This window comes from Balaenoptera acutorostrata, chromosome 14, assembly GCF_949987535.1.
Source record: "Balaenoptera acutorostrata chromosome 14, mBalAcu1.1, whole genome shotgun sequence".
NCBI classification, from domain to species: Eukaryota; Metazoa; Chordata; class Mammalia; order Artiodactyla; family Balaenopteridae; genus Balaenoptera; species Balaenoptera acutorostrata.
Genome location: NC_080077.1, coordinates 1612597 through 1625387, shown reverse-complemented (window position 1 = coordinate 1625387; position 12791 = coordinate 1612597). Strand labels below are relative to the sequence as shown.

General features: G+C 55.8%; 1 protein-coding gene across 1 annotated transcript; it reads right to left on the bottom strand.

Moving 5' to 3' along the window:
• Positions 1 to 457: 457 nt before the first annotated feature.
• DACT2 (dishevelled binding antagonist of beta catenin 2) lies at positions 458 to 10674 on the bottom strand. Its single transcript, XM_057527949.1, has 4 exons — positions 10350 to 10674; positions 4723 to 4855; positions 3482 to 3745; positions 458 to 2679 (listed from the first exon to the last, which is right to left on the bottom strand). Exons 1-4 carry the CDS (start codon positions 10584 to 10586, stop codon positions 1085 to 1087), a joined length of 2229 nt encoding a protein of 742 aa, XP_057383932.1. The 5' UTR covers positions 10587 to 10674; the 3' UTR covers positions 458 to 1084.
• Positions 10675 to 12791: the final 2117 nt, after the last annotated feature.

The following is a 12791-nucleotide window of genomic DNA, read 5'->3' as shown; positions in this document are numbered from 1 at the left end:
GAAGTGCGTCCTGAAACTAGCTGTTTGTTACATGAATATCTAATGTCTAGTATAAGATCTACTACCATTTTAGCTTGTTTTGTTATCATTTTCCTTCAAAAGTTCCTACCAACTGTGCATTTAGCCCCAGGGCGGGGCTGCAGCAGTCCAGAGCCCCATGAGGGCTCCTGGGGAAGACATTCCCCACCTCCCCCATGTCTTCTTTCTACCTCCAGGCCCACAGAAGCAGCTTTGAATAATTCAGGAAAAAGCTGCTTTATGAACTGAAGATGTTGCTCTCCACAGGCAGCTTCCCTGAAAATTCTACCTTCCTGAAAAGTTGAGGGAAATTTCCTTTGAAAAATAAACACCATAAAAGGGTCTCTTTTCAAAAGCACTTTTATGCTCAATTCAGGACTGTTGGGAAGAGTGTGGAGGGTACTCATGTGAAAGGAGTGTGGAGGTGTACTCATGCATTTTCCCACCTCGGGTGAGAGAGCGTCCACATGATGGGGAAGGATTAGGGTTTGCTGAGCACCTACTACATTCCTGAGGGCAGAGAGGCTAAAAGGGAAAGACTGACTTGCAAAGACAAAGGCATAATCGGCTGTTTATTCATGTTGAGGGTTTGACCTGGATTCATATTCCAACCCAGTTTCCAGAGCACAGTCCTGCAACCATTTCTTAAAGGGAACGCTTTTGGGGAGAAACTTCAACAGGCTGGGGTACACCGAGCGCCCAGCCCAAGTGGAAGAGGACGGAAGGAAGCAAGCACGGGGCTCACGGCACAGGCGGCTGGGAGGCCGGCGCCCCGACAAATCTGCAATCCCAGAGTTCTGGGTGAAGGTCTCCACTGGGGCCAAGGTGGGGTGACGTGCCCAGAGTCACAGCCTAACCTGTGGGGCGATGCACCCAGGGACAGGCCCATCGTCTCCTCTGAGGGGACTCCTTTTGAAGGGCAGCTTCGGGGATAAAGCAAAGTGTCCAGATGACACAGACATGCACATCTAACACCGTGCGAGGCTGGACCCGTCCTCAGCCACGAAAGGTCCCTTTGTGTCTGTGGCTCCCGGGCCTGGACGGGCCCTGCTATCGCCCAGCGGCCTCACACCATGGTCATGACCTTCAGGGCGGCCGGCTGGAACCTGCGGATCTTCTTCTTCAGGGCCTTGGAGGCCTTGACGCGACACAGCCTGGGCACCGGCGGCAGAGGGGGCCTGGAGCTGGCCGGGGCCCGCTGGCTGGAGCTCCCGCCGCCCTGGCCGCCGCCCTCCGAGGTGCTGCCACTGGACTCCCCGTCCCCGAAGCGGTTGGCCGTGTGGTCGCTGGCCTCGTCCCCGCTGCTCTCCGCGACGGGGGAGCGCAAGAGGGACACGCGCTCGGCCGAGCGCTCGGAGCCGTCCGACCCGCTCCTGGCTCGGGCGTCCTGGCGGGGCAGCCTGGGCCTGGGTCTGGCGCACACCGGCCGCGGGCCGCCCCCTCTCCGGGCCGCCGGCCTATGGGGCCCCAGGCTGGGGTCCGGGCGGGCCCGGGCTGAGATCTCTACGGAGGACTGCCACCTGCGCTGCTTCCTCCGGGCCTCCCCCCCGGTCGCCACCAGCGGGGCTGCTTCCAAGGGGAACAAGGCCTGAGCTGACGCCTGGTGACCCTCTCGTCGGGCCACCAGCAGGGGGACGAAGAGGGACACGGGGTAGAGGCTGGACTCAGAGCAGGACCGGCCGGGCGCCTCCCTGGCCAGGGCGGGTCTCCTGAGACCACTTCCCGACTCAGGGGGCGGCTGGGGGCCCCCGAGGGTGCCCCACTGAAGCTGCGGCCCCCCAAGCCTCACCGCCTTGTCGCTGGCCCCCCTCTTGATCTTCACAGGCTTGGCCTTGGGGGGCCCCCCGGGGGAAGCTCCTCTGGCAGCAAAGTGCGGGTGGACACAGTGTCCGGGGGCCCGAGGGGGGCCCTCCCCGCCCGCCCCCCCGCCCGGCGACCTGCCTCTGCCCGTCCAGCCGTCGAGAGCTGGCTGCTGAGCCGGCGAGCAGGGAGCGGGGCCCTGGCCACAGCCCAGCCAGGGGGAGCCTGGACGGGCCTCCCGGTGCACGCAGCTGCACGAGGGTCTGGGGCCCTCCTCTGGACGGCTGCTGGGGTGCAGGGTGCGCACAAGGGGCACAGGCCCCAGCTGCTCGAGGCTGTGCCCACGGGCGGCCCCGCTCTGGGCCTCCCCTCCCACCTCCGCTCTCCCCCGGGCGCAGACCGGCTCCTCCGGGCCACCTTCACTGTCTGCCCTCCGGCCCCCGAGCCCCTGCGGGGATAGGGACGCCTCCCGTCCTGGGGGTCCGCGCTCACCCACACTGCCCCTCGCGGGGGGCCCTCGGCCCTGCAGTCTCAGCAGCCTCTCTATGTAGGCTCTGGCCGGGCCAGCCTCGAGGACCAGTCCAGTCCGAGTGGAGCTCGGACCTGTGGCGCCAAGGAGGGGCTGACTGGGGGGCGAGTGGCCATCGCTCGGCGGTGTCTCCTTGGTCAGAGTGAAGAGGGGGCTCTGCAAAGCCACGGCGTGCAGGGGGCTGGGGTACGGGTACACCTCCCTGCCCCCCTTGGACACCAGGTCACACTGGTACTTGGGGTCCATGCCGCGGCAGAGGAAGGAAGTGGCCTTGGAGTGTGCCCTGGCTTTCTGGAGCCCCACTTCGGCCGGCAGGACTCTTTCAAGGTCACCTGGGGAGGAGCAAAAGAACAAAACATAAACAAGGGAAGAAGCAAGCACAACCCTGGGGCACGAGGCCCTCCCCCCGGGCAGGACGAGGCCCCGGCCTTGCACGTTCCACGCCTGGACACGCTGGTGTCCTCTGTACACGTCCCATCACCCGGGTCCCATCACGCTCCTTCCAGCCACAGCCGAGAAGGTGAGTCCTAGACCCTAGCGCTCAGTTCCTGCCCTTGTTCACCGAAGGCGCGGAGGACGCCCAGGGAGATGGGGCGCCGGGGCAAGGTCTCGGAACAGACCTTCCCTGAGGCGTTCACAGATGGGCAAGAAAGAAAACCCATGGGTCCTACCGGCCCAGGTCTAGCATAAGGAATAAGATGCATCTTTTCCTTTTAGGACAGTCTGAAGAAAAAGAAAGGCTCTTCCCTGGCCGGCGGGGGGAACCGCACGTGAACTGAACTCTCTCAACGTCCGCCTGCAGCGCTGCTCCCACCCTAGTCCCCGGCGGCGGCCACGAGGCCCGTGGAAGGGTGTGAACGGATGTTCATTTTAAAAAAGACGAGAAGCCTTTTATTGCAACAGCCCTGCTGCAAGGAACACGGGTGGGCGTTTGATGCCTACCTCCATCCAAAACCCAAAAAAGCCCACAGAAAATATGGGGCTCGGGAACCGCCCCCCCTCCTTGTATGGGGCTCGGGGACCGCCCCCCCACCTTGTATGGGGCTCGGGAACCGCCCCCTCCTTGTATGGGGCTCGGGAACCGCCCCACCTGGGAAGGGGCTCGGCACCGCCCCCGCCCCCGGCTCCCCTTACCTGTGGACACCGGGCGGGGCCGCGACTCGCCTTGCAGCAGCTGGTCGGCGCCCCCCTCACTGGCCTGGGGCTCCCACGCAGGCAGGGGGACCCCACACACGGTGGTCTCATCAGCTGACCGGGGCCGGCAGTCCCCCGCGCCGGGCCTGGCCGTCGGGGTGGCCGGCAGCACGGCGCCCGGACAGGAGGACACGCAGTCACTGCACACGGACGTGCGGGAGGCGGACGGGGAGCAGGAGCCGCCGTCGCTCAGCTCGTAGAAGCCTGCGCAGGGGCACAGGGGCCGTCGGTGTGGGGTCTGGGGAGCCCTGCGCCGAGGCGCTGGGGGGTCTCAGGGAGGCGGGCCTGGGGGCGGGGGCGTGCCCGGGGCCGGAATGCCGGGGACGCCGCCCCACGACTGTCTCCTGTTGCCCGCCACCTGCTCGTCCCTCCCCTGGGCGAGTGGCTCACGTCCCCCCGTGGGACCACCGGCTTCCGGCCCCGGACGAGGGAGCCTGGCATCCTCCCCCGGCCCTCCTCGTGCCCGCCAAGCTCGTCTGAGGCAGCCACCGGAGAAGGGGCAGCGTCTGGGGAGGTCCCCCGGCCCGGCCCTGCTGCATGATTGACAACCCAGGCCGTGACAGGATTTTGCAAACCGAAAAAAAGAGAAAGACACGGCAGAGAACACCGTACTTGGGAAGACGCTGGTCTCCTGGGTTTACCGTCTGAGCCTGGAATCTGGAGATAAAGCCCATGTGCCCAGGACCATGAAGGTCAGAACGACCCTAACCATCGCTACGTGACCTTGAGAGGAGGGCGCACAGGGCCACAGGGGAGGAAACTGTACTGATTTTAGACTGTAGACTTAAAAAAATACTTTTGTCGTCACATAAAAGTTATTATTTACAACCTCCATGTTAATTCAACATAAACAGAACCCAGAATGTGTCTCAGTCCGGAGACAGGTGAGAAACTCATGGGGTTTTTTCCATCAAAAGCAGTATTTTTCCAATTAAATAATGAGTATGTACACACCCACTCTCTCCCTCTCTCTCCCCGTTTTCCCAAGCGCATTTAAATAAAAGTATTATAAGTATTTCCTCTCCAGTATTCTCCAGTAACGTGCTCTTTCAGGCTTGCATACAGCTCCTGACCCTCTGGTGGCTTGAGCACAGAGGCGGGTTCACCACGCCAGCCCTGCCGGGCAGTGCCGCTCCCTGGGGTGAGAGACAGATGGTCCAGGGCCCGAGTGGGCGCCGTACCCGAGCTGGGCCTGCTGTCGCTGTCCGGGGCCTCGCTGGAGGTTCTGCGCACGTCCAGCTGCAGCTCGCTGATCTGCTGGCCCAGCTGGTCCAAGTGGGTTTTCAGGCCGACGTCCTGAAGTCTTAAACGGTTCTAAGAAGGAAAAGAGGGAGACATAAAACTGCTCTGTGTACAGAGATGGAAACTGGAGGCTCCACGTGAAGCCACGTCACACACACAGCTTAACTCCCCAAACCCACAGACCAGCTCCCACCTGACAGCTCCCCCTTCCTCACCCCGAACACCATCTCTAGGACCCCTCCCGCCTCCAGCATCTCTTCCCAAGTGCAGACTCTTCTTTGCCAGCAATTTTCAATTCGACATTTCTTTATAAGAATATGGAGTAATACAGCTTAGGAGAGTGGAATGAGGACCAAAAACAGCACAAGGACACCCCGCTGGCAGGAGCCACCAAGAATACTTTCAATGTCTCTTTCCGTCTACGTAAGAATCTACTTTCCCAGGCTCGCGCCTCGTGGACCTTGCGTTTGGTGGCTGTATCACCACGTTCCTTCACCGAAGCACGTCCACGGCACCTGGGAAAGGCTGAGCTTTCTGCTTTTCAGGGGGACAGGAGAGTCCCCGGGAGAGAAAAAGGCCCTGCCTCTGCAGAGTCTTAGCTCCCATATCACAGGTGGCATTTTTGAACGGTTACGGTTTTTTAGGGCTTTCAGGGAAGAGGGAGGGACGCTGCAGGAGGAAAGAGCCCAGCGCCTGGGATCAGCGCAGCCTGAACACCTGCCCCAGGAGGCAGGATCTTTCTGGTCTCAGGGTCCACATCTCAACTCTGTCCTCCGAGGCTCTAGCTTCTCTGGGCCTCAGCTTCCCTGGCTGTAAAACGGGTTACTGTGAGTGTCAACCACACATATCTGTGTGCGTATATCATGTAATATACATATAGCACACGCACGTGGTTAATGCTCACAATATACATTCACACACATACACACACGTGAATCATATGTCTGTAAAACAACACTGTTTCATAAATGCTGACTTCCCTCCTTCAGTGATAAAACTTCACCTTGTTTTCAAGGTCCACTACCTAAATTTCTTGTTTTGATTAGCAATTAAGTTTAAGGCAAATAATTAATGAATGGGATTATGCCGGTCACCCTGTTTGAGAAAATGATCAATTGTGTTTCAAATTCTTATATAGGAAATGAGGAATTACTTCAGTAGCTTCAATAATCTGAGAAGTCAGTCCAAGAGGGAAGTAGGTGGTGATAATCTCTGATTCTTATAGGAGAACTACGTTGACACAGACTGTTCCCTACCACCAGGGGTAGGGGCCGAGGGCCCAGCACCTGGTGAGTGGCAGACCACCACGCCCAAATCCACTTTCCTCAGGACCCAGTGCAGGGGTCTCAGAACAACCTCCAAGTTTTGTAGCAAGAGAGTCTCCCAGCCTCATGTAATAGTATCTGTAAACGTAACACTGCAAAAAAACAGAATTCAATCAAAACGTACACACCCAGGACCACCCAGAGTAGCCTGAACATCCTGGCACGTTTTCACAAAGGGAGACGCTCCCCAGGTGGACGGCACTACCTGACAGCCGGAGCGGCGGGGGCAGCAAAGGTGGGCTCCCGGCCCATCACTATCCAAGTAAAAAACACTTGGACAAACGAAGGGAATTTTTACTGCAAATGACTTTTCTTCTAATGTCGTAAAATGAGACCACGGTACTGGCAGAGAGTTCAGTTCCTCTGTTCGACCACACTTCGACGTTTAAAAACATGGATTTGACCCCTTCTCTTCCAAATCACGATGTTCTCTTTCTTCTGAAGGGGGACCTCTCTGGATTCCATAGTTGGCTTCTCTCCTCCCTCTCCAATCCCCCTCCCCCTGAAAAAGTGACCCTGGCGTGTTTGTGCTGGAATAATTGCTTTGTGATTAATGTTTGCCCAGCCTGGCCTGCAGCCGGTGGCTTCTGATTAGTGTCGAGGGGCACAGCCACGCAGGCCCCCGGGTGCCCTCCGATGATTACTGTGTCCCCAGGACCCCGCTGCATGGCAACAGGGCTTTGTCACCCAGGATTGGCACTGCCCTCCGTAACCCTTCCCCCGGCCCTTGCTGGGGGTTTTTATGTCTCTGCTTTTCATTAACTCCTCGGTCTCTAACTCTGTGCTAAGTCAAAGGTTCCTTACGGCACCAGGACCGGGCATAACCCACTGTGGAGCCAGGCACACAGCGTCGACTTCCATGTATTTCTGCAGGGAAGATGTGTTACAGAGACGTCAGCGCCGAGTCAACGTGACTGCTGTGTCACACGGGTTCCCTCCAGAGCAGCGAGCCAGTCTGTGCGGCCACCTGCCCTCCCTACTCACCGCAGGCCTTCAGGCTCAGGGGCAGGGCAGCGCATCCTGTCTGAATCCCCTGAACCGGGGCGAGGGGCAGGGGGTGCGGTGTAAGGGAGAGCACAGCCCGGTTCCCAGGAGCCGTGCAGACCCCAGGGCTCCCTGCCAGACCCGCTAACTCAGACTCTAGGGCACGCCTGGGAATCTGCATTTTGACAAGCTTCCCTGGGACCAATTTTTTATGACCACAAAAGTTTGAGAACTTCTACCCAGGGAATGCCATTCAAAACAAATATCTGGCTTAGCCCTTTCTTCGAGATGTTGACTTTACATGCCATAAAAGACTGATCCGATTTCCACTTGCTTTGCCCTTTTGCTCCCCATCTACGATTCGGCTTTCCAGCCTTCTCAAACCTTTACGGCAGATTCAGAGGACAAAAATGAAAAACGTCCCAAAGTTCAGGATACAGAGATGGCATCTAAAACACCTCCATTCTTTCCTTGAAAGCTGAGAACAGGCACAGGAAGCATTTTCCGCATGAGTTCCGTGGCACTGCAAGTGCCCTGTGGGTGGGTAAATGTTACTACCTAGCTTGAAAAGAGGCCCTTCAAAGGGCCAGGGTCACAGATTAGCCTCAGGATAACAAGCGCTCGTGTCGCAGAAGGAAGCCTTGCCCAGCCCCGTGGACGCCTCCCCCTCCTCTGTGACCCTGAGCGAGTTCGTTCCCCTGAGAGGTCACGGAGCAAGCATGGTCGGTCCAAGGAAAATACCAGACGTCGTGATTACAGCTGCAGAGTCAGACCCTCAGCTCCTGCCGTGCTTAATGCCGGCACCTGCCAGGGAGGAGGATCTGCTGCCACTCAGGGTCCGGGCAAGTCGTGACCAGCGAAAACAACCACCAGGAAATTCTCCAGCACCAGTTTCCCTGCAGGTCCCCAGAGCCTTTCCTCACATCCCAGCTGGGGTGCCCGCTGGCGCCCCCTGGTGGGAGATGGAGCTTCCAGGCTCCTCCGGGGAATCCAAACCTTTCCACGTCAGTGTTGCTGGGAATGTAACCCTTATAAAAATGGGAATGGCAGCCTCTTCTCGGGGAATGACAATCTCCCTGGAAGGCACAGACAGGGGAGCACAGGACCGGCCACACAGTAAGGGCTGCTTTGGTCAGAGGTCATGGGGGTTTCATTAGCTTAGAAATCTAGAACGTGGAGATAGTCAATACTGAAATCATCTTCCGCTTTGTTACAGCAGTAAAACTTGCTCATTTATTTATTCAACAAATACTAAGTACCTACTGCGCGCTTCCTGTTGTGACTTTAGACGCAGCAATTAAAAAGGCGTAGCTCGTTCGTTCTGATAAGTGTTAATGTGATGACTTCTCCTAATAGCAGTTTAAATTCCCCTGAAATGCTCAAGCTCATTCTCACTGGGAAAGTCTGTGGGACAAAGCTGCTGAGGGTCAGATAAAAGTTCTTCCTGTCTTCACACCTGAACGGTGACCCATGCCCCGGTTAACCCCAGGGTGTGGGTAGGAGGGGTCCCGATTAGCCGGGAGTTACTGAAGTGTGAGACTGGGGCTGGAGATGAAGGCCTTTTGATTGTAGCCTGCATCATAGAACTAGGATCACTCCTAATTTTTTCTCCGTTAAGAAAAATGTGAACGTGTTAATCGCTGGGCTGATGTCACACACATTCAATTATTCTTCTCTTTTGATCACATAATCTGTGCCAAGAACAAAGTTTGAAGACAAAGGGTGCGTGTTCCTTCTGGTCCCCACATTAAAAAGTAAATAAATAAAACAAAAAAACACCCTGTTTGATCTTCTCTCCCAAAAGGCTACCCGTAATTAGAGGCTGAGTACTCACAAGTCTGATTTGTATATTACTTAAGCCAAGTTAATCATCAACTGGGTTCCAGCTCTCTGGACAGAACAATTCACAGCAGCGTCGCAAAGCTCCTTCCTGCCACACGCATGTCATGCATCTTTGCAGGCTCTGTGTGCCTCTCCGAGCTCCAGTGAAAGGTAGGATGTGTCTGGGTGCACGCACGCACGCACACACACAGGCACACACACACCCACACACACACAGGTAAGCTAAACCTGCAGCTATGACTGGATAAGATGGGGGGTGAGAAGCCTATGAAAGTTCCACTCGGTAACTAGCTCCTTCCTTTGCATAGCAGCCGGGGAATCACAGGAGGAGAGGCTGCACAGTTAGGGACCCCCCCTTGCCATGTGCGAAGATAGCAGGAGTCCTGGGACACATCTCAAGACGCTGAGCTTCCCGATTCTCTAATCCAGAAGCAGCTAACAAATCACTGACACGACTGCGCTAAGCTGATAGCAAAGTAGCAGCTTCATCCAGGCTAGTTTGTAAAGACAGCAACCTTTAAACAGGGCAGATTTAATTTCTCATTTAAAAGACATTCCACTTGGAGTACTACAGTCAATTCCACCAAATAGACATCTTTCTATACAGCCTTCTAATTTTTCCTTTAAAAAATACTACAACCCTGCAAAAACTCTTGAGTTTTTTCCAATACATGAGATGAAACCATACAGAGGGTAAATAACCGAGGCAATCACCTGAGGAGTGTCTTCAGTGGTACGAAAGGGACCCGCGTTTGGAGGAGCCCTAGCAGGGGGGACAAGGCCGGTGGGAAAGCAGGCCCAGGAGGCCCAGTGGGGTTCCACCGCCTCTGCATTCAGAGGACACACCTCTTTTCATAGGTCAGGTTACATTTTAAAGTTGGAGAGGCCCTCATCGTATACACGCTCTCCCCAACATCTCATTACAGTGACACGACCCCAGAGCTCAACCTGAACACATCACTGGGGACAATTCGGGGGACACTTGGCACGCTGGCACTGCTGTCCCCAGACCCACGCAGCAGGGAGAGGCTGGCACCGGGGGTAGGACACCAGGATCCCAAGTAGCCCCCAGCAGGGGAAACCGATTTAATGCGTTCTTATCAGCAAAACTCCAACCAACAGGAATACATCCTAAAGTCTGGCTGCGCCGGGAAGTAGGCAGAGCCGGGCGCAGCCCCGATGCGCGGCTCGGCGCGGGCGGCCCGGCCGGGCTGCTTTCAGGGCCCGGATGCCTAGCCTCGAGCCTCGGGCCTCCGCGTCCCTCTCATTCGGGACCGAGCTGCGTCCTTTGAAATCGCCGAGGGTGCCCCCCGATGGTCGGGCGGCCAGTCCGCCTCCTGCCTGCCGGGTGGAGCGGGTCCCCGCGGCCCCCGCGCGCCCGGAGCAGCCCCGCGACCCCCGCACGCGCTCCTTACCAGCTGCTCCTGCAGCGCCGCCAGCGCCGCCTCCAGCCGCAGCTCGTGGGCGCGGGGGCCGCGGGGGGCGGCGGGCCCGGGCGGGGGCTGCACGGCCAGGGCGCCCCACACGCGCGCCTGCTGCCTGGCGCGGAGCCCCTGCAGCTCGTGCAGCCCCGCGAGGGCCGCGCGCAGCCTGGCGCCCACCCTGCGGCGGTCCCAGCCCGCGGGCCCCGGCGGGCCGCCCGGCGCCCACATCCCGCGCTCCACCCGCGCGGCTGCCCGGAGCCTCCCCGGCCTCCGAGCGGCGCCGGGCGGTGCGCGCGGCCTCCGCGCCGCCTCTCCCCGCCCCCGGCCCGCGGGTCGCCGAGGCGGGGTGGGACTTATCGGTGGCCGCGGAGGCGGTGTCTGCACACGCCCCGGGGTCACAGCGGCCGCCCCCGGGCCCGCCCCGTCGGCGGAGCCCCACGCCCTTGGGGACCCGAGCCGCGCGCTCCGGGGCGCCCGGAAGGCGCGCGGTGACCCTCGGAGGGGACCGGAGGGAAGGAGGAGCCGGATGGGCGCGGGTGAAGGGGCGAAAGTGGACCAAACACGGAGAAAGGTCTTGTTCAGGTTAAAAGCAATGTTTTTAAGGTAAATTATTGGATAGTTCCCCATTGTGAGGACTGTGTTACCATTATAAACTCACTAGCACTTTGAAAAAACTCGACTTTTCCTGGAAACCCCAGCTTTTTTTTTTTTTTTTTTAATAATAGTAGCTTTACTGAGATATAATTCACATACCATTTGATTCCCGTATTTAACACGTACAATCCAATGGTCCCTTAGTATTGTATATTCACCAAGTTGTGCAACTATCACCACAATCAATTTTATAACATTTTTACCACCCCCCAAAGAAGCTCCGTGCCCCTTAGCGGTCACCCTCCATTTCCCCGCTGCACCCAACACTAAGCTGCCTGCTTGGGAGGTTTTATATATATAGAATCTCACAATAGGTGGCCTTTTAGGACTGGCTTCTTTTACTGAGCATATTTTCAAGGTTCATCCACGTTGTAGCAAGTATCAGTACTTCACTCCTTTTTATTGGTAAATAATGTTCCGTCGTATGGCAGGACCATTTTTTCTTTACCATTTATTCCTTAACGGGTTGTTTCCACTTTCAGACTATTATGAATAGTGCTGCTGCTATGGCTGTTCATGTACAAGTTTTTGTGTAGAAATATGTTTTCATTTCTCTTGGGCGTTTACCTAAGAGTGGAATTGCTGGCTCATAGGTAACTTCTGTGTTTAATCTTTTGAGGAACGGCCAGACTGCTTCCCAAAGTGGCTGCACCGTTTTACGTTCCCACCAGCATTGCATGAAGGCTGCAAATGCTCCACACCCTCACCAGCATTCGTCTTTTTGGTCTTAGCCATTCCGGTATGTAGGAAGTGGTATCACATTGTGATTTTGATTTCCATTTCCCTGATGGCAAGTGATGCTGGTATCTTTCCATGCACTTATTGGCTATTTGTGTGTCTTTCTTTCTTCTTTCTTTCTTTCTTGCTGTGTTGGGTCTTCATTTCTGTGCGAGGGCTTTCTCCAATTGCGGCAAGCAGGGGCCTCTCACTATCGCGGCCTCTCTTGTTGCGGAGCACAGGCTCCAGACGCGCAGGCTCAGTAGTTGCGGCTCACAGGCCTAGTTGCTCCGCGGCATGTGGGATCTTCCCAGACCAGGGCTCGAACCCGTGTCCCCTGCATTGGCAGGCAGATTCTCAACCACTGCACCACCAGGGAAGCCCCTGTGTGTCTTCTTTAGAGAAATGTCTGTTCAGATCATTTGCCTATTTATTAAAACTGGGTTGTCTTTTTATTATTGAGATGTAAGTATTCTTTATGTATTCTAGATACAATTCCATGATCAGGTATGTGATTTGCGAATATTTTGTTCACTCTGTGGGATATCCTTTCACTTTCTTGATAATGTACTTTGCAGCAAAAAGTTTTTAATTTTGATTAAGTCCAATTTATCTATTTTTCTTTTGTTGCCTGTACTTTTGGTGTCATATCTAAGAAACCATTGCCTAATCCAAGGTCAAGGATTACTTCTGTGCTTTTTTCTAAGATTTAAAAAATAGTTTTAGTGCTTACGTTTAAGTCTTTGATCCATTTTTAGTTAATTTTTGTATATGATGTGAGGTAGGGGTCCAACTTCATTTTTAAACGTGTGGATATTCAGTTTTCCCAGAACCATTTGTTGCAAAGACAATTCTTTCCCCATTAAATTGTCTTGGGACATTTGCTGAAAATCAGTTGATTCAGAAAAATCAATTTCTGGATTCTCAATTCTATTTCACTGGTGTATATGTCTATCCTTATGCCAATTCCATATCGTTTTGGTTACTATAGCTTTGTAGTAAGTTTTAAAGTGAGGAAATGTGAGTCATCCAACTCCGTTCTTTTTCAAGACTGTTTTGACT